This window comes from Strix uralensis, chromosome 6 (assembly GCF_047716275.1).
Source record: "Strix uralensis isolate ZFMK-TIS-50842 chromosome 6, bStrUra1, whole genome shotgun sequence".
NCBI lineage: Eukaryota > Metazoa > Chordata > Aves > Strigiformes > Strigidae > Strix > Strix uralensis.
In genome coordinates this window covers 25,088,529-25,114,345 of record NC_133977.1, presented here as the reverse complement: position 1 = coordinate 25,114,345, position 25,817 = coordinate 25,088,529, and the positions used below count along the sequence as shown (strand labels likewise).

General features: G+C 35.8%; 1 protein-coding gene across 1 annotated transcript; it reads right to left on the bottom strand.

Annotated features, from left to right (window-relative positions):
- Window positions 1–135: 135 nt before the first annotated feature.
- On the bottom strand, window positions 136–24,126 carry SLC38A11 (solute carrier family 38 member 11). Its single transcript, XM_074872292.1, has 11 exons — window positions 23,683–24,126; window positions 23,189–23,263; window positions 20,795–20,929; window positions 19,054–19,119; window positions 17,299–17,405; window positions 16,689–16,768; window positions 8,605–8,675; window positions 7,483–7,644; window positions 5,643–5,755; window positions 4,853–4,984; window positions 136–894 (listed from the first exon to the last, which is right to left on the bottom strand). The coding sequence occupies exons 2-11, from the start codon at window positions 23,247–23,249 to the stop codon at window positions 649–651; spliced, it is 1,173 nt and encodes a 390-aa protein (XP_074728393.1). The 5' UTR covers window positions 23,250–23,263; window positions 23,683–24,126; the 3' UTR covers window positions 136–648.
- Window positions 24,127–25,817: the final 1,691 nt, after the last annotated feature.

Genomic DNA, 25,817 nt, shown 5'->3' with positions numbered 1-25,817 from the left:
TAACTAAAAGACCACAAATTGTAACAGTTACACTTGAATTGTATCAATCACAGTTTAGTCAGAATACAAAATTGTCCTTGACTCAAGAGCCAATCCAAGGGATGCTTTCAGCACTAAAGGACAGTTATTGCAAAATCAAAGACAGAATTAATAGGGGTCTTTCAACTTAACAGCATAAGTTTAATACACAGAGAGAGACACAGACACACCTTTTTTTTTTTTTCAGTATACTGAAAGCCCATACTATAGTGTGCTAATAAATACACATCAAAAGATTATAAAATTAATAAAAACTAAATGACAGCAATGAAACATGGGAGATGTTTACATTCATAAACACTTCATTTATAGCTTTTAAACAGCATTGCAGACTAAGTTAAAAAAACGCAGCCTTTTTTGATAGGTTTGCAAGTTACCCAAGTAACGTCTACCGAAAGGCACCTCTGAGAATTTGTTTCAACAGCTAAAACTTAAGTCTTATCTGGAAAAGGATGGCAGCATAAAACCAAGTATGTAAATACAGTTATATAGTTTAAAATTCATAGTGCATATCAAAACATAAAAGCTCATTTTCCCACTCTCCTTTAAACTGGCATGTATGGCTTGCTGCAAGATGTGCCTGATCTAGCCTGCAGATTGACGTGCTACCTATGGTGGAAGTGTACTGTTGTGAAAAGAAACATTACTAGGGAAGCAGTAGAACATTTCTTTTCCATGGCTACATTCCTGGGGATGCAAAATAGTCAAAACAAACCCTACTGTCATCACTAGCACACCGACAGCAAGAATCAGGCAGGATATGAGGTTATCTGAATGGTTCCATCGCTCTTTGGACAGCCTTAGATAACACGCTGTTGGGATGATAAAAACAAGTGGGGTAGCACTCAGAACTCCCTGTGTGTGGGAAACAACAACAGAAAAAACCCTCATAAGCATGTATATCTAGATGTGAAGAACAAAAACCTACATTTTTAAATGGTTGTGATTAGACTAATGCAACAGTAAAGCCAGAGAATAGAGGCTTTTTCCAGTGTTGCTATATGGAAAACTTTCTTTTTAAAGTCAGAAATAACCTGCAAAAATATCTGTAAAAGTATTTGAAATAATTCAGATTGATTCAAATGTTTTCACTTTGCTCATACAGAATAATATTGTATGTTGCAAGTACTATTAAATCTAATTACCATCAGTTTCTCAGCTTCAGAAGTACAGTAAAAGTCCAAACATAATAGTTCTGCAATACTCTAACTTACAATATTTAAGATCATTCCACGTAGGAGTCTAGATACAATACTGCCTTAAAAAAAGTGGAAACATCATGTAGCAGTTCAAAGAATTCTGATCAATTCCTACATTTGTAACCCAATTTAGGTTGACTTCCCTATGGAAGCAAAGGTCCCCTTGAGAGAGTAGAACCTGCCCTTTTATTAAAAATACAGGTCCTCCTTAAATGCTCTCTTAGATAGGGACAGATAAAAAGCACCTGCTTAAAAGCTTTTTATAGTAAAGCCACTGCATATAAGTTACATGCCAAAGTGAGCATTTTTATGCAGAAATTTTGAATGTTTACTTTGGCACATACTTAACAACACGATGTTTCAACTTAATTGTGGTGAGGTAGTAATCCAGCCTACTGATTATCTTTGCATCATTGTTTGTACAAACTTTTGTTTATTTTTACGGTAGAACGTGTTAAGAGTGATCAGTACAGACAACAAAATAGGTACATGCACAAACTATCTTCTTCATAAGAACCAAGACACTAAAGCATGTGAAGCAACACAAACGAGCAGCCTGTAAAAGAATAGCACAGCAAAATCTGTGGACCCTTGATTCCCATATGACTGAATGGTTTCCCTGGGGAATTACCACAGGGCAAACACGATGGCTTGTGTTTTGTTTTAAAACCAGAAGGCAAAGAAAAAGTAAGCAGTCAGAGAAATAGCAGCAAATGCCATCTGTGGTTAAAAGCCGAAGGACTGCTCTTCTGCTGGACAGAAAGCCTGCTGAGAGAGAGGACAGATCATCCTTCCTTCACATGTAAAGACTCTGCCTATTCATTTTTCTCTACTGGTGGATATCAAGACTGAAAAATCTTACAGCTGTATTGTCAAATTCTCTCCTAAAAAGGAAAAAAAAAAATCCACAAGAGATGAACTACCCACTCAAATGTCTGGCTACCAACTTCTATTTGTAACTGAATCAAGTCATCAGCTTGGCTATGGAGTAATTGCTGAGGCCTCTCTGGGTAAAAATATTGCATTCATGAAATGTTTGCTTTTGAGTGATTATTTTAAAACAATTTCATTCCAAATAGGAATCACACATATTTATTCATGCTAGAAAGACTCACTGGCAGTTCTCTAGTGTAAATTTATTCTTAACATATTATACCATGTAATAGATGTAAAACACATATAGATACATAGACATAAATGGGCACATACAGTGAATTAGGTTCATTATAGCAGTATTCTGATATCTGGCCAGAATAGGCATGTGTGCATGTGTGTACACATTTAAATACTTCTATTGGTGTGTATATACACACAGAGGTGAATCTTCTGCACTGGCAACATAAAAACAGAGGGAAAAAAGACGGAAAAGAAATTGCGAACAGATGACACAAATGAGAAATTTTAATGGAAACCTGCATCCCAACCAAACCAATAGGAATATTTTTATTTTGAGCTAGTTATAATTTGGAAAGGATTAACTGAGAAGAAACTATGTAAGTAATTATTTTAAATAGAGGGTAACCGCAGAGCTTATCTGATTATTCAGACCTGTTCTATAATATTAGTGCAAGCATGACCTGCTAAATCACTGCTACAAAATCACTCACTACTGCTTGGTTACCAGATAAACTGCACTGTGGATCAGAACAGTGTACATGTATCATAATGTACATACAAGTACATGTATCACGTAGCATAAAGAACAAATCCCTCCGTTTTGTTTCATCAGTAATCATGCAATATATGGCTTGAAATTGTCAATGAATTCATGGAGAGGGATGTAAGGAGGCTATTCTAAAATATTTCTATAAAGAAGCAAAGGCTGCCCTTAAAAAGCTTTCTCTGCTTTCTAACTGTTATATCCTGGAGTATGGTATTTCCACATCTTCTTTACTTATTAAAAATAGCTAACCTGAAATTAAAGGTAAACTGTTAAGACAAACAATGTTTATCATAAACAAACATGGACCCATGTGAACCTCATGAAGTTCAACAAGGCCAAGTGTAAGGTCCTACACATGGGTCAGGGCAATCCCAAACAGAAATACAGGCTGGGTAGAGAATGGATTGAGAGCAGCCCTGCAGAGAAGGACTTGGGGGTAGTAGTGGATGGAAAACTGACTGTCAGCCAGCAATGTGCACTCACAGCCCAGAAAGCCAACCGTGTCCTGGGCTGCATCAAGAGAAGTGTGACCAGCAGGTCGAGGGAGGTGATTCTCACCCTCTACTCCACTCTCATGAGACCCCACCTGGAGCACTGTGTCCAGCTCTGGGGCCCCCAACATAAGAAGGACATGAACCTGCTCGAGCGGGTCCAGAGGAGGCCATGAAGATGATCAAAGGGCTGGAGCACCTCCCCTGTGAGGACAGGCTGAGAGAGTTGGGGTTGTTCAGCCTGAAGAAGAGAAGGCTCCGGGGTCACCTTATAGCAGCCTTCCAGTACTTAAAGGGAGCTACAGGAAAGATGGGGAGGGACTCTTTATCAGGGAGTGTAGGGATAGGACAATGGGTAATGTTTTTAAACTGAAAGAGGGAAGATTTAGATGAGATATAAGGAAGAAATTCTTTACTGTGAGGGTGGTGAGACACTGGAACAGGTTGCCCAGAGAAGCTGTGGCTGCCCCCTCCCTGGCAGTGTTCCAGGCCAGGTTGGACGGGGATTTGAGCAACCTGGTCTAGTGGAAGGTGTCCCTGCCCATGGCAGGGGGTTGGAACTAGATGATCTTTAAGGTCCCTTCCAACCAAACAATTCTATGATTCTATGATAAACATAGATGGGAATTTTTTTTAACATTTCCTTTGATTAAATGTACATTCGGTGCCAAAGCAGACTGACTTCATCTGGTAAGAATACTTTGCTAACTAGTAGTCTAGGACTCAAGTAGACTACATGGCAGTTCCAGCCAACCAGAGAAGTTACATAAATGTGTTAAAACTGGTTCGAGGCAGTAAATGCCTTGTATGGCCTGCCTTCATCTCTGCAACGAGGTGATACCAGACACAGGAATGTTTACTGGCAAACAAAGCAGTTTCCTCCTAAAAAAATCACATGCTCAAGTTATGAAATTACTCAGTTTTTCTCCCTGTTAAGTCCAAAGCAGGGAAAAATTCCAGTTACTATCTCTGTGGTCTCACTACTACTGGTTCTTTCTTTCTCTCCATCCCCCCCCCTTCCCCCCCCGCCTCTTTGGATTTTGCCCCTTTGGCTCAAGACAGTCATTAGGACCTGCCCCAGTATTTAGTAATTTGCCAATTTCATCAGAAGGAGGCATTAGAGACAGAAGTGCTAGATTCAGTCCTGTAATACAGTCAGGATGAGTAATTTAGTGACTTCCACTGCAGTTTAAATACATTTGGTAAGTCATAGCCACTTGCCATATCTCCAAAACTGTTCTTAAAGGCCTCCCCAACCATATGAACTTTACTTCCTGAACTTCCTTCCTCCTTTAATTATCTGATTTTGAAGCAGTGAATAATTCTTTTTTTTCCTACTAACATTTCTACTGACTACTATGTCAAATTATGCAAGACTTTCAGTAGAGCTGTGGATTTTTCAGAGTTCTGTTTTATAAAAAAGTGGTTTATTAAATAAGAGAGTATACAGGTTCACTTACATTTAGCTCTAAAACTATTCCAAGGCAATCATACACTAATGATACACCAGTCGCCACAGCAATGATAACTACTGTCACAACAACATGGAAAACTGTTGAGAGGTTCCCATGGAAAAACACATTGGCAATCACCTGAAACAGAATCACAATTTTAAACCTTGATTTTGGTCTTTATGTTAACAAACAGCTTATTCCAAATCTTCTAACCTTAGGAAACTAAAAGAATGTGTGAGAATACACTGACTGAACTTTACCTATCTTGCTTCAAAACCTCTTCATCCACTACCAAAAATAACTCATAACAAGCATTGCAGAACACTTGCAAGACTGACTTAAGTTATACCTGCAGGATTTAGGGTATACTTATTTTCTTCTCATTTACTCGCTACAGAATAAAAACCATCTACAATTATTTATTGAACGATGGATTTCCTAGATGGAGATATTTTGACAAAGCAAAACTAGTAAGCATAAATATGCTATTTTCAGCTATTCTCAACATAATAACAACAGTGACATTTATGCCAAACTTGGAATTCTAAGCAGTCCTGATATTAAGTAATTGTTAATATAATATTGGATAATATTATAATAAATGTAATACAACAGTATATTGCCAGAATCTAAACAGTACAACTAGTACTCCATAGTCACTGCATGTAGCAGGATAGGATATGTTGATATTTATTACAGATCAACCACTGACTTCAGCTACAGTGTATATTAATAACGTGAGAATATTATTAATATATATCACGATTGTTAAAGGGAGAATGTAATAAATTCTTACCTCTCTGGTCACAAAACATTCAAGGGGGAAGGTCAGAATTACAGTAACTCCATAACAAAACCTTCCAAATGTAGCAAGGTTGTCATCTCTACAGTAGTTTTCAAATATATCTCCTGAGGCATAGCAAAACATCAATTAGTTTGAACTTCATGTCATTTGTCTATTTGCAAAATGAAGTGTAAGTTACTGGAGTAGTTGAGACTTTCTGATCCCCTCTCCTAACACATATTAAGAAACTGTAGCTACAGTCACAAATCACATCCAGGAGGAACTTTCACCTTATCCTGCTAGTAGCAGTGTTTTTATTTCAAGTAGCATTTATCTTTCAAAAATATTTTAACATATACACATTAGAGTTTGTCATCTGTTATCTTCCCCTTGGCACAGATTTTGTATGAGATGCTGGTGTTTGTTTAAATAAGTATGTGACATTCAGAAAGAAAGCTGGTATGTAAAAGATACATTTCCTTTAAAAATGTAATTCCTAGAACAACAATTACACAAGGAAGACCAGGGAGTTACCTCTGGAGAACTGCATTTCCCTGATGGTACCTAATCATAGCTCGTAAGCTACAGTGAAGAATTTAAAATATTCTGACCCCGAAAGCCCCTTATAAACATACAGATTGTTACTAGCAAATCTCCTTACATCTAACAACAAAAGCGTTGCTAGAGTGTTCAAATCATCATCTTGCTTAGCGTTTACCACAAAGAATCTGGAATAATGATTTCTGAGGCACAAGAGGCACTGGAAGCCAGTAGTCAGATGATCTATCAGGTCTTTTCTACCCGATCACTGTACTGTCTTACGATTTACTACTCTTAGGATCATAATGACACTGAAGAAGCAGTAAGGTGTACATTAGAGAAAACAGCCAAAAGATTTTGACAACAGAGTCAGAAGGTTAAATGGAACCTGTTTACAGTAAAATTATATACTGAGGGAGAGCTGCAGTCAGAGATTTCTATACTTGAAATATCTCAGCCAGTTTGCACTTAGTCTAGCTACAGTTGCATCTAGGACAGTAAGTTACTCTGCATAAACAGCACTGGAGGCAAGAAAGAAGGACAAATCAAGCACTAACCCCCATCCTACAATTCCTCTGTTCTCAACTACATGATGCTGCTCATCAGGAGAGGAAAAAGCTTGGAAGCCGTCTACAATTTGGAACAGCACTATTAAATAAGTACTTGCTTATGAAATGCATATTTTTCCTGAAGAAGCTAATGCACTGAACAAATTTATGCCTTGTTCTTCTGAAAGCACCTTCTCCACTTCAACAAAATGATGTTAAATAGTATGATGTAACATTGATTATATATATTTATACATATATTCATATACCCACAGAGGTGACAGTAGGATTAGTTACAGCAGAACAGATGTTGTAAAGATAGGAAATATCTCCAAGTCAGAGCTAGGATGTTTTATTAGCACAGACAGGAAAAGATACATGAGAATGTACAGAAAAACATGACAGGCACCCTGTAGAAAAATCAAGGCAATTTTTATTTTTACTTCTCTCTGCTAGTGGACCACATGGCTAAACTATAGATGTTTAGTCCTCAGAAGTATTTTGATTATGGAAGTACTCATAGGAGACTTTCACCAGTGAGACTTACACATGGGAATCTGACACCTATGAGCACATAGCTGACATCTTTGTATCATGTTTTGCTTGTCAAGTAACTACAAGGAATATCCTAACTATTTCTGTCCAAACATAGTATGATTTTGGCATTTTTACAATCACTAAAATATTAACAGCAGAAGTCAGACAGAAAGGCGGAAATGTAAGCATTACAGCAAGCACCAAAATTGCAGGATCAAACAGTTTACCTTCTGTGTATCCTGTAAAAGTCATATATCCACACGCAGCGAACACTACACTGATAACAACAGCGAGTGAGACAGACACGTGTGTGACTTGAGACCAGTTCTTTAATGTGGGTTCTTCCAGAGACCCATATATTAAAAAGCTGTTATGGTTGCAGATGAATGCTGAAACACACATGACAGTTAAAGCAAATGTATGAATTCATGCATATAAAATAAACTTATGGAGTGTATATGCCAAGGTAGGAGAGACACAGCACAGTTTGAATCCACTAATTATAAAATACAGACATTACTCCTGCAATGAGTGATAAAGATAAATGGCTTGAACTTTTACTTACTTGTTTGATTTGATGAAGGTTTATATTCATCCCGAGATGATTCTGATTACATTACCCTAAAATGCCATGCTGTTTCCCACCCTTCACACCTCCATTCCACCTCTATTTCCTCTTTCTGCTCTTATTTTGCTTAAGAACTCAACAGCAGTACTAAGATTTTTTTTTTTTTAATCCATAGAGCCATTTGCTACTTTCAGACTTCCTATGACAACCATTTTAGGCAGCAGCAAGCATTGGGAGGCCTCAGATTATCACAGCATTAACAAGAAATAATATATCAGATCCTGCAGGCAGGAACAGATTTTAGAATAAGGATAATGGAAGTGAGTGGAGACTCACCTGAATGGTTCATTGTGAGAAATGGGAAGCAACAGGCCTTCTCTAGTGAATATATGCATTGCAGTCTAAGATTTTTCCGTTAGAGGTTATCCAAGAAAATTCAGAACAATCTCTGCCTCCTCAGTTTATCAATTAGACTAACCCTATTGGTGCAGGTGTTTTAAGATGACCTGGACAGTTGAGCTGGATTCATGTGCCACACTGCTGTCTCTGCTACAGCGGCCATAGTCTCTAGGGCCAGATGGGCAATGGATGGGGATAATGTCTTAAATCATAACAATTAAATCTATATGGATGACTCGAAGTCAATTTTATTCTTTTCTAAACGAGCTTAACATGAATATAAAAAAAATACAGTTAAAAACCCCGCAACTTCTAGGTCCGAAATATTAAATAATTTCTTACAGTTGATCTGAATATTGAGAATACAACAAAAATTACTTACCAAATGACATCACCCCAACAGCTTGTACTGCATTTGATTTTGCAAATATCCATGCATTTTCTGATTTGGGTCTAAAACAGACATTTGTTTTAAAGATTATCCTCTTTTCCACTACCAGCTACTAAAAATAACTTAAAATTCTACGCTGTAATACAGAACTGCTAGTCAGATCTCCAGAACTCTCTGAAGTAGACCACAGTGTTCATCAACAATAAGTTGAAACAACAGAGATACCCTTCCCACCTCCCTTGTTTTGGTTAAAGTATTTTTGGCTGTAAAAACTGGTTACAGAAATGTCAGCCTGCTTCAGTGACTAGTTTTGTAAATAAACTTTTCAAGTCATCATATACCAAGAAACAGCAACAGGGAAGGTAAAAGCTGTTACTGATTCTGAGTAAGGTTATCTCAACCCAAAATCTCTTCTACCTATTTAGAGGCAATTTCTTCCTTTGAATTTGCACATGTAATCCATGCAGTCTAGAGATACTTTTTTTGTAGGCTAGAAATCAAATGAGGCAGTTTGCCTTTCTTTACACCTGTTCCAACTATTCCTCATAGTAAAGGGATTCTGCTAGTTACCAAAGGAGTAATAAAGTGTGAGAGTATATGGAGACTTTTATAATCAGGCAAGAATGTAATATCGCCTGCATCTGCTCCTCTATGACATGCCCACAATTTTGGGCCTGTGGTACTTGCAATTCCTAGAGGAGGACCACAGAAAACCACCCAAAGACTTTGTTAAAATCCATCTGATGCATGAACTTCCTCTGTGAATAAAGACCCAAAATGAAGGAAAGGGGAAGGACATGAAACATCCTTTTCCAGAACTACAATTTGCTAAAAATATAAAATGAAATTCACAAGCCAGTTGAACATTATATTTGTAATACTAAAGCACAGCCAAAGGAACAGTACAGAGAAGCTTGCTCTTAAAAAGTTAACTTTGTGCTGCTAACTTTGATTGCTCTGTTTTTATTCAGAAGGGAAAGCTGCTGCCACCTGAGGCCTTAGCTGTTATTTTCCTGCTGCCCTAGAAAGCAGTACAGCACTCATACCAGTTCTGTGAAGGTGACAATGGCAGCTTTGTCTCTCCCACTATCTAGTGATAAGTAGCTGGTTTTGACAGCCATAGTGGCACATGCTATGGTAGGTTTCATTGCTTTAAGATGTTCAAACTCCACCCCTACCCCCTAAAAAGAAAAAAAAAAAAAGACAAAAAAAGATGTTGCTGTTTCCCCTTTCAGAACTCATACCACTACTTCTTGAGGGCTCAAATAGTCAATCCTTCCTTTTCTATATTAAAAAAACCCCAGATTTACAGCATCTAATGCACATTCAGTTCAGACATAGAGCACCTTTTCAGCTCTTAAGCTGTGATTGCTAAGCTTAACTTTGAAGTGAACAGAACCTGACCATCAAAATCAAGTTCAGTTTTTTTGTCCTTAGATGCAGTATATTGTCTTGGCCACTTTAACATACTGCTTCTAGTCTTAAGCAGATAAATATGGCCCTCCTAAAATATTCTCAGACTCAGCACGTAGGTGAAATAGAGCATCTGGCATTTCGCTTGTGAAATAGGAGCTCTGACCCACTATAGCTGCTGTAGTTCCTTATATAAAGTAGCCTCCCTTAATTGATGCTATTGATTTCAAATCACTAGGGATATCTGTGGCCAACTCATATTCATAATTCTGAATGTATTATTTTTCAGGAAAGCATTCGTATCTGTTTGAGGGGAAAAAAAAAAAAAATCAATAATCCAACATAAAATAGAATACAGAAAGCCAGCATTACAATTGTTCCATTCTGTAACCACTAGAGGTCAGCTTTGATATCAAACATACAGCATGAAAATTTGTTTCATATTATGCTTTGACAACAGTACTTGTAAGTCTCCATACCCCTTCTTCTAGTAATAATTAACACTTAGATTATCTAATATGCTATCAACAAAAAAAATTTAAAATGCACAGAAATAAAGAATGTTTTTGTCTAAAACACATTTAACTTCTGTGAAAATTGTACATCCTGTGCAACAGTATAGCTATATTATAAGCTTCTATAAACAGGGATTTAAAAAATGGAATGTAGAAAGCATATGAATTTCAGTTAAAATATTTTTAATAAAGGGCCAAATAATAAATTTAAAAGAAGTAAAAATATCAAAGGAGCTAGTTTTCCCCCTGCATTGTGTTAGCTTATGCACTAGCAATATGCAACAGACCAAAATATGGATGAATGATGAATCAGATTAGGAGTATTATTTCGGGGGGAGAAAAACCCAAAAGAACAAAATCCTGCTTATTTAGCAACATAAGATAAATTCCTTCCATTCTAGTTGCAGAAAGCATGAAGAATTTCAGATCAATGATTTGAACACTGCCAGCGGATTGCAGTGTCATACAATGCACATTGGCACATATGACTGTTTCTTACAGTAAGTTATATACTGCTGCACATGTTCTGAAAAATATTTTCATACCTTGGGACTAGAGGGATCTCACACAGATGTGAGATATAAACTAAGAAGCAACACAGTAAGAAATTTCATTTCTTAGTGTTTACAACTAAGAGTCAACAGCTCTAGAGTTCTGACCCTATCAACAACAAATCACCCCCAAGTCTAGCCTGCAGGACATAGAGACTTATGTAAAGCTCCTGGAAAAGGCTGCAGGTGACATGAAAGTGTCAATATAAAGTAAGACTTCAGACTCGGAAAGAGAAAATTGTGTCAGGAAACAGTAGCTGTTAGTTATGGAAGAGCCACACAGTGAATAATCGCTTAAAATGACTCAAGACAAAGGGCACCTAATGGAAATATCAAGTACCAAGTATCAATGTAAACACATATTCATATAAATACGTGTGTCTGTGTAGCCAGATGTATACATCGGCTGAAGGAGTCTATCACAGGAACACCAGGTAACACTATACCTGTTCTGCTTTTTCTATCTTTCTGCTACTGCTCAAGATGGAATTTTTTTTTTTTTTTTTTTTTGAGAAGGACCTTTCTTCTGACCAGTTTGACCTACAGTCTTGCTAGGAATTATTAGGGGAAGTTTTTAACTGCTGCTCATACAAGAATAGCAATAGGTGCAAATATCCATGAATGACAAAACCAGCTAGCTTACTGCTCCTCTCAGTGTATAACAAGACAGCCTGTACCTGCATGAACGCAAAGTTTTTTTCATGCTGGAGAAGAAGGAGAAGTAGTTCGATGAAACACAATGAAAGTTAACAGAAGAAATACATCTGTGATACTAAATGCATTTGTTGAGAACTGTACTGTATAGTAGAAGTTGTATCACAAAGTAAAAGCTGAAAAGTAATACAACTGTGATTTTTGGAACAAAAGATTGAACAAAAAGACATCCAAGGGAGATCCCAGACAGAAAAAAATCTCAGCTGAAAGTAAGACAACAGCAAGACAGACTGACAATTAAAACTGTCTGTAGGAAGGTAGTGAAGCCTAGCAATGAAGAAAGCCTAGAGGTTAAGAAACTATGACTCTACTCAATCTTAACTATACTTAAGGGAAAGTATAGCATAACAAACATGTTAGTGAGTTCAAATAAGTTTTAAATACTTATGTTTACCTACATAAGAACAGGGGAAAATGAAAAAAAAAAAATGAACCAGGCAAAGGTTAAGACCTCCTAACGGGGTAAAAGGCATTTCACATCCAGATCATGAGTAAGAGTTGGACAGATTTGGCAGTCTAAAGCAGCATATCTCCTACTTCTTATAAAACATTTCCAGTATAACATTCCCCATCTTAAGATCCATGTTATACAAAAATCTCTTCTGTCATTTATGTAGAAATGCTGCCAAATAAAATACAGCAACAGAGTGCATCACAAACAAAGTATCTTTAGGGAGGACAGGAGAAACGTACATCCCTGATCTCAACCCAGCTTGCAGGTATGAAACACTGACTGGAAAAAAGTTAGTTTCTAGAGAAGAAGCAAAGTCATATGTTTGACAGGGAGCTACAGGTTGGAATGAGCAAAAGACTTCTATTGTTTTGCACTGAAGATCAATAATAAACCACCAAGTTTAGGTGCAAATCAGCAGTTATCAAAATAATCCAGGAACACATAGCAGGTTAATACAGGTTTAATTCAATGATTTAGACATTAGAAAACTGTAAAATTTAAATTCAATTCTAAGGTAAAATACCTTTTTAGTTTTTGTTTGAACTTTAAAAGTTTAAAGATACTTAAGAAGCTTTAGAGGCTGAATATTACTTCAACCAATATAATGGAAAGAAAATGAGTAATGCTCACATCAGCCTTGAATTTTACATTAATCAAAATCATCTTGATTGTTAAAGAAAAACAGATGAGGCAAAGCTCCACGTCATCCCCACTTAGTTACAGCTGCTTTAACTCCTCTTTCTTCCTTAATGATCTACTGAGCAGTTCTGTAAATATACAGTAGCTTAGGTTTTATTTTTTAATTTCATCAAAGTTTATCTTTGCTTACTATTGGATTATTTATATGAAGGAAAGAATAAAACTTTCTACTTTCAAGTTATTTTCCTGAACACTTGGTGTTTCATCCCTGTGATCAGCTGCCAGTTGAGTAATTCTCACATCCTATTTATGTGTAGCAGATGCTCTTGAAGATTTTCCTAGAGATTTCTGTATTATACAGACACTGACATCATGACATTCTTTCCAAAAGAACACCAAATTAAAATGATCCATCTTTATAAGCTACATAAAATATTGCTTTTTACAGCAATGAATGTTAGTTTCAGCTTTGAAGCATTAAGTTATTTTATGCAGTATTAACATACTGCACATTTACAGTTTGAGATAATTCTAACCCATTGTTTTTGATCACAGTAGAAAAATTCCCATCTATAAACAGGTGGAAATAAAGTAAAGAATGGATCATCAAAAGGTATTTTCATCCAACATCTTAAACTATTGAGACTAAAGTCTGGGTCCAGAACACTGGATTTTATCTGCAGGTTCATTATGTTCTTCAGGCAACAATAAGCATATGGATGATATTAATAAAAAAAAAAAAAAGGTACCTCAGTTTCATATGTGTCATAAGAGAAAAAAATAAATAATTCCTCATCTTAAATACTTTTTTTTTTTCCCTGAGAAGTAACAAGAAAATAACATTCCTATAATGTCCCTGGACAACCCACTCCACTCCCAAAGCAACTAAAAAAAGAAAAGAATAAAGTAAAAATGCAACATTGCAAAGACTTAAAATTGCCGTTTTTCAGCCTACAGTTTCAAGCACATCAAATCATTAAAAACAGTAACAATGTTGTTGTTTTGCTTATGGTCAAACACACTGCAGAAGGTTTCTAGGAAAGATAATATTCTCAGTTGTCCAAATAATAGATATAATTTTCAACTAGTACATGAATTGCATTTAGGCAAAAAAAACAGTTTTATCATCCCTGGATAATCTTCTTGTACTTCCCAAAGGGAAGTAATCTTCACTTTGAAAAATCTAAAGGTAAGTGAAAACTCATTACTACTCAGAGAGTAATTATCAAAGTGGGAAGATACCTGAACAGGATTCCAGTGGAACCTGACCTGAGTCCAGCACTTTCGAATGTAAGCAGCAGTAACTTGAATGATTGAACAAAAAGTAAGAAGCATCCTTAATAGAAAGCATGAAACGTGCAGTTAACACAAGCATGCTAGAGAACAGGGTGAAAAAAGAAAAATCATAAATATGCTGGTAAATGGAGAAATCATCTGATAAAGCAGTATTCAATTCTGTAATGACAAACTCTACAGTTATGCTGGGAAAAAAAGGCTTCATGAGAACAGGGCAGGGGGGGAACAAGCAAAATAAACCCCAAACTTCATGAGAACAGAGTAAAAGAAAGGAAAAATTGCCAGCTTACAGTTCTACAAAGAAGGGCTTGGTGCTTCTATGAGATTGCAAACTCTGGGCACATCCACAGTGTCGTGCTATTTTCCAGAGGCAAACAATCAAACTAGGTTACATAAACAAGAGTGTGGGAACCCCCAAAAGATACAGCTGAAAGAGACCTCAAGATACTTTGCATGTAAAATACATCAATCTCTCTTCTCTGCTTCCCATTGGGAATACCACAGGCAGTTGGGGCACCATGATCTCATTTCAATTTGCAGAGAACTTAAGCAGCCATTGAGAATGATCAGTAGCACAGGAAATGACAAGAAGAGAAAAACTAAAGGAACTGGTGTTTGTTTAGTCTATAGAAAGAATCACCAAAGGGGAAAAAGCTACAGCTCTTTACAGGTGTTTTTTAGGCATTTGAAAAAGACTGGACAGTTTGCTGTCCATATCCACTGTGGTTAGGCCAAGAAGCAACCAACTTGAAATGCAGTGAGACATATGATACACATTTAGGAAGAATTCATAAGAAAAGACTAGTTAAGAACTGGAATGGGAAATCATGGAATTGCCAAGAACAAACTAGACAATCACCTGTCATCAATGACAGCCATACAATCAGTTGTGCCATGTAACAATGGTAGGGATTAAATAGTCTTTCTTGGCCCCATCAAGCCTTTATCTAGGATTGTACAAATTCTTTTCAGATATGACAGATCTGAGGACTGTTTCATAATCATGATTTAAAATCTCTTTGAAAACTCCAACTTTTATTATATTTTAATAAGCATTCACAGTAAATGCATTATTTACTTGTTTCACTTGTTATAATACTGCGATGGGACCCATATTAAAATATATTAGTGCTCTTTATTCTCATACTACCATTAACCAAATATTAGAAGAGGGTTTCAATAAAGTATGTATCTATTTCTAACTGTAAAATAAAAATAGTAAAAATAGTAAAGACATTGATACAATGTTTGTGAGAAAATTCTGATTAACAGTTTATTAACTTGCCAGATGCATTTTTAAAAACAGCAAGTGTAAAGGCAAAAATGGAAGTCTCTGAAGAACTAAAAAGGGAAACTTCCAAGAATCACTCAAAACCCAACATTACTTATTGTAAGAAAAAGTAACCCATGCATTTTGTATTTTTCAGTGTATCAAAACTGTTGAGAAGATATGTTACCATAGTAACAAGGTCATCAGTAACCATTACATACAGCTTCTTCCTTTTTTGACAGAGAATTTTAAGATTGCCCTTCCAAATACCCCTTTGACACACAGTATGAGAAACATGCTGCTTCAGAAAGATGGGGGGGAGGTCCCATACTGTTCTGAGTGCATCATTTTATGGATGATTGACGACATCATGTACTCCTATTCTAGCCATCTTCCTAGCATTAAACATGAATACCCTGCAATTAACCCACATATCGTAGCAGTAAGACAAATGAATAATTATGTATAACACTGCTGAAACAATCATGGTGGAAGAATCCACTTCTTACAGAAACTTTAGAAATACTATATAAAACTATTCCAATAAACAAACATATTCAGAAATAGCTTGTCGTCTTAATATATCTTCATAACACTTTCTTGCAGTATAATTATAAAAATACTGCCACAACACATATTCCTGTGTACTAAATTGTCTAGAATACTCCAATGTTAAATACTTTCAGAGTATAAGTGCTGGAAAAGTTTTGCATGCTTATATTGTGGTTTTCTCAAATGACAGAATAAAGTTTTTATTGTTGTGTTCTCTTTTTTCCTTTCATTATTTGTATTTAACTTTTATTATGAAATCATTATATTAACAGAAAAAGAAATATTCCTAAGATACTATCTGTTTTAAGATTGCAAATATAGACCATCTGACAATAATGGACAAAATCAAAGCCTTCTCAAACGACAAACAACCTTACATGTCCATTCAGGAGTCACCTGCTGTTATCCATATCACTAGCAATTTCCAATTAATCTGTAGTTTTTTTGAGACTTTTTCTAAATTTCCTTATGTGCAATAGAAGAAAAAAAAAAAGGATAAAGTAAGTTTTAGCAGTTCATTCTTTATTACTGTTAATACAGATTTATTTTTTTCAATTATGTCTCTCCCCAAACAGCCACGTTCCAAAACTACACAGATATATGTAATAGTGAAATAACAGATTACATATGATCAAAAATTCAATTTGTGACAAGTGTGTAAGAATACTTACACTTGTGGACTGAATGTTACTGTTCTCACCATCACAATAATCAGGATGACAATGGTTAAAATCAGAGAAATAAGAGATACCTGTAAAGGTAAAAACACAACTTCAGTAAGCTGCTGAAAGGTTGTCCTCTTAGCAGCATAAGGCACTTTTTTTTTTTTTTAAAGAATAATTAACAACCAAGTAAACTTCTAAATATCACATCGAATATTCATCATTAGAAAGCTTTTCCCATATCATCATCTTTTGTCATTCTTTTTGAGTAACTAGCCAATTGCAACAACTGGAACAATTTGTCTAATTTTAAGTGCTATTCCCATTTAAACATTTCTAATCAATGGCGCTCAGCATTTCAAGATCAAGCCTGTATCACCTAATGCTTTACAAGATTTTATCTCTGTTAGCAGTAGATGGCAAAATTCCAGCAATTCACATGGAGACCAAAGTTTTGCTTAAACTATTCCAAGTTTTCCGATATTTCTCGGAACAGAAGACAGTCTGAACTTCTAAAATATTTAACATGCTCTAGCCAGATGTATTCGAGTTCAAATACACTGTTATGACTGACACTTATTTTCTTAATGACATACAGAAAAGTAAACTACTGTTATACCTTTCCCAGTTTTGCTATGTCTCGATATAAAGATATAGGCAAGGTAAAGATGATGGTGGTAAGGAGAATTATGAAGTGACGGTCAGTAAGGACGTTATCCGGTCCAACTAAAGCAAAAAAGAAAATAATTTATTTCTAAGAGACTGACATGAGGAACAGATTAGATACATTTGAAAAGCTAGGAGTACCTAACTCTGATGTTGACTAGGCTTCTATCTCTTTACTCATGCTAAGTAACACTGAAATAAAGACTAAGCACTAACCTAACCTTGAGGAAGCCATACACAGCATGTGCATAATCATAAGAATTCTGCAAATTCAAAGCAAATGCATAACATATGGGATATATTATACCAAATTTGGGAAGTCTGGCATTTCTACATATAGATTAATACTAATTTCTTTCATTATGCCTGGGTCAATGTTGGCAGACTGCAAGTAAAACATTCTACTACTTCTTTCTGCCATATACTCTTGAGGATTTTTTGACACTGTGTGTTGACATCAATTACTGTGCTGTTGAAGATAAACAAATTCTTACAGAATGATCCTAAAATAAGTTAATGTTGAGGTTTGAGTACCTCCTCTCTTGTTGTCAGCTGGCTTCCACTTGCAAAATACAGATTACCATGTGAAGGCAACTATAATGTTATAAAATTCCTTGCAATCCATGGGATTTATTTGTACAACTGGTGGTTTTTTCAAGCCAATGACAACAGAAAATAAAACATACCTCAGTTTCAGTCAGACTACCGTGAATCATGGGCTTGAATGAAAGCTTGCTGAGTACTTATGGCTGGGAAGTGACTGGCAATTGACATGGAAGGTCTGTGTTCAGTTCCCTCTATTCTTTGGGAGATTATAATGCTTTTCCACCTCTTTCCAGGCAGACATTCTACCACTTAAGTGAAAAAATGTGCCATGTTGGGGGCTCCTCCTATTACTGACATCATATTGTACAGAGATTATTAGATATTCACTGTCACTATCAACCTGGTCAGGTATTCACAGAACAAGAGTGTGACAGTTAAAACTGAATCACACCTTGCAGGCTTCCTCTACTGAAAATTGTAGTCCTCCTGTAGAAATCAAACAGTATATACAAATACTAATTTCCACTTCATTGTAGACATCTTCTTTTTAATTTCCCAGTGAAGAATGTTTTAACTTAGCTGGCTTTGTGCTAAAGCAGATGGCAAATGTCCACTGATTCTGCTGTAAAAACTTACAGCAGGGGAAGGGTAACAAGTGCATGAGTTAAAACGCTCAAAATGCCACACCTGGTTTTGAAGAGAACATCTAAGAGAACTGAAAGTTACATTGCAATTCATGACCAACTATTACAGATATGCTTAAGTAAGCATTAAATCCATTATACTATTTGTAAATCATTCAGAATTATTCACTAGATACAGTTTCAGTATTCAAATGATTAATATAGGAAATATCTAAAACAGATGACAAAATATGATGACCTTGTAAACAGACCACTGTGGAAGACTCTATTTGCTTAGTATTTCATTGAAGCAAGGGATCTCTTCACTGACACTGAGTCCAATGATAACCAAGGACTTTTATTTGAGAAAGACATTAAAAAAACACAAAAAAACCACAAAAACCCACTCATACAAATATGCTTCAAGTTCTTAACTGGAACTATATTTAAGAGTCATTTAGAAGCAAAGTAACAGGTAATCCCTAAATACTTACGGTATACTCCTACCTAACACATTTTCCCTGTTAAATGCATCTTACCTCCAGGAATTCTCTGAAAAACTTTAGTTAAAGTGTCTCCTGTTATTATGTTGTAACTGATCATAGCTGAAAGAAAATAAATTTTTTGGTTAGTAGACGTCAAATATGAAATATTTGATAAACATTTAATACACGTATTCTGTAGACTTCAGGATTATGTGCCACCATCCCTCTTGAATTCTGGCTAGCACCAACAACTTTTAAGTTTTACACTGAAAAAAAAAATTCTTTAACGCTCCCCTTTACTTTTTATCTTTTTTTTTTTTTTTAAACAGGTACAATCTAAGCAAGAATCCAGTCTGATAAGCAAGGCTGTTGTGCTGACTTGCCACATAAACTTACTTCAGAAGAGGGAAAAAAGGCTTTTTAAAATTATGTTTCCGACAGCAATTCTTTGTCAGTTAATTTTCAAATTCTTATTTCTCTTTAGCAAAGTTCCTGTGTTAGCCTAATAATCAGTCCTGCAATCAAGTGTACAGGACTTCCTACCTCATATAAAAAGTTAGCAAAATCTTTACACTGGAAGAAAGGAGGAGAAAATAGATGAAGATATCAGATATGGACTTCCATTCCTTCCTCTCATTAGTAAGAACTGTGGCCTTAACATTCATACTTCATTCTTATCTTATTCTACACTATAAGTGTGTATATGTGTGCATGGGTATGTATACATACACACAAAATATATTTATATACTCATGTGGTCTTCACCATTTAGACAGCATACATATAGGTACCAACCTTAACGTATAAATATTCGCTGTTGTGAAATAGTAAGTCATTACACTACTGACAGAAATCAATTCAAGCACATACATACGCATAACTGGTAAGGACTGAGATCTTTACAATTCTTTGCCATATTCTCTACGAAGTAGTAATTATACTCTTTTTTAAGTCAGCACGTTTAACATTTTTAGCTGCAGTAACAGTAACTTGACTCCCTTAAAAATCTCAGCTACCTGTAATCAATTCAGACTGATTATTCCTAAAGTAGGGATTTTGATCTAGGACTCTGTGGTCACTGAGTCCAGACTCTTGGTATCTCAAGTCACCACCTCTTGCAGCCCGATGTGTGAAAATATCAAGCTTATTTAAGATTTTATTTAATTATGTTAGCACTGTAGGGGACAAATTCAGAATATCACTTTATTTTAAAATTCTGGTCTAATTAATTCCTGCCCAGATTCTTCTACCCATTTGTTATTTCACTATTTCTTTTTCAAAGAGGTTTTGACTGCCCAATTTTCTAGTAGCTCATTAGGTATGAGGCTGAATTAACACTTTTGAAGAGCAATGACAGAACATAATATTCAAGCAAGATCTGATCAGTGGCTTCTAATACTACATCTTTGGAAAAATATTAATACAATATACTCCTAAAGTCGTATTTTGCTTTTGTTTCAGAGACAACAACCTTGTGCTTTGCTACTCATTCTAGAACAGAATCTCTTCTCTGGTATTTCTCATAGCTACTTTTGTCATTAGTTTTTAAGTGTGTGATCATGAATTTCTCTGCTATTACACTTCAGTTAATTTCTATTATTCTCATCCTCCAATTCAATGAATTCTTCCTCAGTCATTCTTCAGAACACACCAGATATTTTTTTTTTATAGGAAAGAGGCATACACAGTATATTACTTTACAGAGGTCTTAATATTTAACCAGTGAAAGAATGAGGTAATGTGAAAAAGCTTGTTATTTATAAACCTTAAAGATTTCTATTTTTTGTGATCTTACCAATAAATGGATATAAAAATTGAAGAGTTGAAAGAATTAGATAACCTACAAGACCATATGTTTTTCTGACCAGCTCTTGATAGGTGTTGGTACTGGAGAGGTTTCCTCCTTTGATCAGTAATATAATGGAATAATCTGTTAAAATATAAAATTACTGTTAAAGACAGTATGAATCAACTTGTGGTTGGTTACTGTTCATCTTATTTACTCCTTAAAAAAAAAATGTCTGTAAAAAGGAAAACAGTGTCACTGGGAAGATCAGGGATGAGAAATCTCACAAAGGATCTCAATCCACCAAACCCAGGAGTTATAGGTTCATATTGGAAGGGAATTCCAGCTTTCCTGATTAGGGAGAGCAGAAACAGACTCATTTTCATTGGTTTCCAGTATGGCCAAAGGGAATGAGAACTGTCACAAGCACCAAAAAAGGAAAATTCAATTAATAATGCAGATGGCTCCTGAATGGATGGAGCATTTGATTATATCCTGAAAGGAGGTAACATGTGAGGATTGCCTGTGTCATGGTGCTAGAACTCTCAATCATTTTACTCAGCTATTTATCAAAGTTTGTGAAAGATAAAGCCTGGTTAGCATTTTATGTCTTCTCCATTGTTTACAATAAAAATATTATAAACATTTTTATTGAATACTTGTAAAATAAAACATGCACAAAGTGATTTATCTGGAAAACCACGAAGGAATGTGCCTCGAGACAGCTGATGTCACAGGCGGAATTACTCCCAGATTGAACCTCAACTTTTAAAAGAATGTTTTGAAATATTGCTGTTTTATCAAGCTATGCTTTAGTATTCATTTGAGCACCATGGGATTTTCAAGTCCATATTAGTTACAGCACAGAATTTATTACCTTGGTGCGGATGTCCTGACAGACAGTAGCTAGACCTTGTCTATTCCTCATCTGGCTTTCACTTAGCTTGTAATCTATGCTGCGATAGGAACAGTTCATTTCTGTGAATAGTATTGGTGTTTATTATCTTCTGGGAATTACTTAAATGATGACATTTTCACAGTCTTTACAAAGAAAATTTCTACCATTTGTTAATGTGAAAGCCAATGCAGAGATTACCATGAGCATATGCAATTTTTACACAGTATATACTCACACTATAATTGGGAGGCGACAAAAATAGAAATAGAGTTGTTCTTTATCAATTATGTTGCATACTGAGCTGATCTTGTACAAGAAATATTAAGTCTTTGTAAGGGATCTTAGACCCACAAAACTTGAAAAAGATTTATTGTTAAACAACCTAGAATTGTATTTGTCAATGTAGGACTAAACCCAGTATAATTTAAAAACATACCCCAAAATGAAATACAGCGAGAACTGCTAAATAACAGCTATTCACCAATTACTCAGTAAAAGCTATGGAAAATAAATGCTAATGTTACATACTTAGCCTGTACTTTAAATGCCACAAGTCAAAAAGTTGTAACTATACTTATAATTTGCTCATGCAAGATATGTTGAGACACACCTTTAACATAATAAAATGCTGAGTTTAATTCACAGGTTCTGGGCTATAAAGTCTTCAAAATACGTAGAAACGCAAAGGACAAATCAGATTTCCTGCAGAAAAGTAACTGAATTTCTGAGCTATGTTTATGATGATTTCATTAATGTATTTTGCGATCAGCCATCCAGAAAATTTCCCATTCATAAGAAACACATTTCTTACGTTATATTGCTCTTCAGACAAACCTTGATCATTTATGCAGACCCTTAATTGATATTTTAAAGCAATGAAAAGCATCAACTGTTGCTCAGCATATAGCCACAGCAGAATTTGTGCCACTCATGTTGATGTGATTTGTCATTTTAAGACTTGAATCCACAGACTCTTTACAAAAATTCTCCTTTGTTGTCAATGGATTTACTTACATTTAAGTTTATCTACCGTCTGATTTCAAAACTTGTCCCTTTTTGAAGATAAATCCATTATTTTTTTGATGAACGATAATTAAATAAAATATTCAAAATCATAGTACGACCAAAGGTTCTCATTCTGTGGTGTATTTTTAAAAAGTGATATACAACCCACTCAAGGATCAGTCTCTTAATTAGGGTAAAAACAGTGGACTAAAACAGGTGATTATGAGGCACAAATAAGAGCTATTCTTCCAAATGTCACCTTGACCTAGCCTAAGATACTAGGCTTTACAAAAATAAAATGCACACAAAAAGCAGCTTTGTATGTTGTACAGTATAATTCTCTACTTTTACTAATCTGCTCAAGGGATTAGTAAGGTAAGGAAAAAATTTGTTATTTTTATTGCCATACATATACTTGCTTAAAATACCATTAAGCTCAAGATCAGCTAAACGTTGCAAGACTAATGTTCACTTTACAACAGAAACTGCTTCTAGAGTACCTGTGATATAGGCAACCCCAAATAAAAGCAGTACTCCTAGTGGAAAACCAGCTTCCTTCATTGAATATGGCAATCCTGTAAATAAGAAAAGAAGAAATTATAGAAGAACATTTTCAAATACTTGTGATAACCAAAATAAAGAAATATTCTGATTCAAAAAAATGCTATCAATCTCTCAAATTGGACCATCATGCTTAATAACCTCAGAAAGATCATTTTCAGTGACAAAGGGTTGCCTATGTGTGAAGTTCAGTCAGCACCTGCGCAGCCAGTTCTCTCTGATCATTATGGGAAAGAGGCTGTAGGGTATTTCTGACTGTGAGACGTGATCTCAGCTGACACCACTGCATTTTTACATACGAAGCAAATACAAATAGAGACAAATCTTTAGGAACAGCAGCAGAAAGTAAGATGACAGTGTTATTCGCCAAACTGGATAGTCATGCATGTATAAAGAAGGCTGAACACAGGATAGCGAAGAAAACTATACTTACCTATAATACCTGATCCTATGATAGAGTTGATAATGTTAAATCCAGCTGAAGCAAGATCACTGTTTCCTCTTTTATTCCTGGGCTTAGTAACGAGGGCTGTTTGGTCATCTGTTTCTACCTATTTCAGGAAGACAATAACATTATACATGAGAAAAATACGTAAGAACAAGGATTTTACACATAGTCTATTTAAGATCAAAAAAAAAAAGTCATAGACTCAGATTTGCAGAGGTATTTTGGTAACTAAATCCCATTTTTTTCAGTGAGAAATCAAAGGGGTGTTAGGCATCTAATTCCTGTATAAGCTGACCCATAATCTTCTATAATTAATTATTCTCTGAAAAAAAAAAAAAGTAGAAGGACAGAAATGTATATAAACTCAGAGGTAGACTGTTAAACAAAGAGCTTTTTAGTCATGTTCCAAAGGCAGAAATGTGAATCAAGTATTTCTGAAAATATTTTGGCTAATACAACTGCTCCCCGAATCAGGGGAATGAAATCAATTTCAAGTTACTAGTAAAGTATGCCAACATCTGAAGATGCTCTAATTCAAGGTTTTATCCAGCATTTTAAATATTTCTGTGTCATCCAGTGGTTAACTCATTATAAATAGTTAATGACACTGTAAAATTGGCTAGTCCCAGAAAGTTTCTGTGGGAAGGTCTGGTACGAACCAAAGTTCAAAGCAAAATGTGTAGCCAGTAGCTTCAAAAATTAAAGCTCTTAACTTCAAAAAGCATCTCTTCATAAGCATGCAGTGGTCCTCTCCTCAGATCACCACTCTGCTGTCAGAGAACAATTTAGAATCATTCATTAGAAGGCCATTATTTTAAATGAAGTCTTGTAATTCAAAAGAGGAACATGCATTTAATGAAGAAAATGCCCACCTGTGTTCTACAAAAGCAAAACATTGTATGCTTACCATGAAAATAAAATCACTATTTCATGGATGCAGGAGCCTATCTAACATATATAGCAGGTAGTACAGACTCAGATGCTTGTCACAAGTACTTCTGGAAAAAAATTAAATGACCAATAAATCTAAGTCATCTGTAGATAGTGGTATAAGCATAAGAGTTCCTCAAGGAGGACTATATATGTAAGTGGAACCTTTAATCCTTAAGCAGTACTAACATAAGAAGAGTAATACTGGCTCAGATCAAAGACCAGTATAACCTTGCATCCCATTCCTGAGAGTGGCCACGGAAGCCGCCTAGGGAAGAGTACAAGAACATAAAAACAGTTAGCAAATAACCTTCCTGTCCCAGCTTTCATCAGTTGGCGTATCCTGGACTTCCTGAGGCAGATATGTTCTTAGTGCATCACACCCCTTAATAGATTGCTCCTTGAATTTGCCCTTTTTTTGAAACCATGTATATTTTCTAGCATCTGGAATGTCATATGGCAATGAGTGCCACATCTTAATTATGCATCATATGAAGAGACATGTACTTTTCTTTGTTCTGGATCTATCATTAAATATGTCCACTTGGTATCCCAAAAATTTTTGTACCATTACAGACAAACCAACTATTTCCTACTTACCTTCTCCCTATCACATAGGGTTTTATAGGCAATATTCTCCCTCAGCTGTTTCTCATCCAGATTTACAGGTGCTACATTTTATTTCACTACTGATTTGAGCACAAGCATCACTGTTATTCTCTCCTGAAATTTTAATGCTCTCTGCTACTTACAGCACAATACATGTGAAATTGCACTGAACTAGAACAGTCCAGTTCCCTCTTTTCAGCTGTTACAAGAAAATGAACACAATGTGCATCGTACAGCTCAAAGATTCTGCCATGAGCCCTGGTCAGTTCCCCACTTGCTAGAGACACATCTGAATTGGCAAAAAGGACAAGGAAGGGCAACAGAGATTGTGACGGTGGTGAAATGGCTCCTGTGTGAAGACAAGCGCTCTTGCAGGTGCACTTGGACAGCAGGTGGAGGGGAATGCCCGTTGGGAGGTGTGCTAGCTAGCTATGCAACCTGGAAGGCTGCGGAAGAGACGAACGGGATGTGTTTGCCTCTCGTAGGGTCCTCTCCCAGGGACTGGCTGCAAGCCACGGGCCAGCCAGGGCCACCCGCGATCGTGCTGATAGCGGCAGGCTCACCCAGAGACAGAGTGCTCA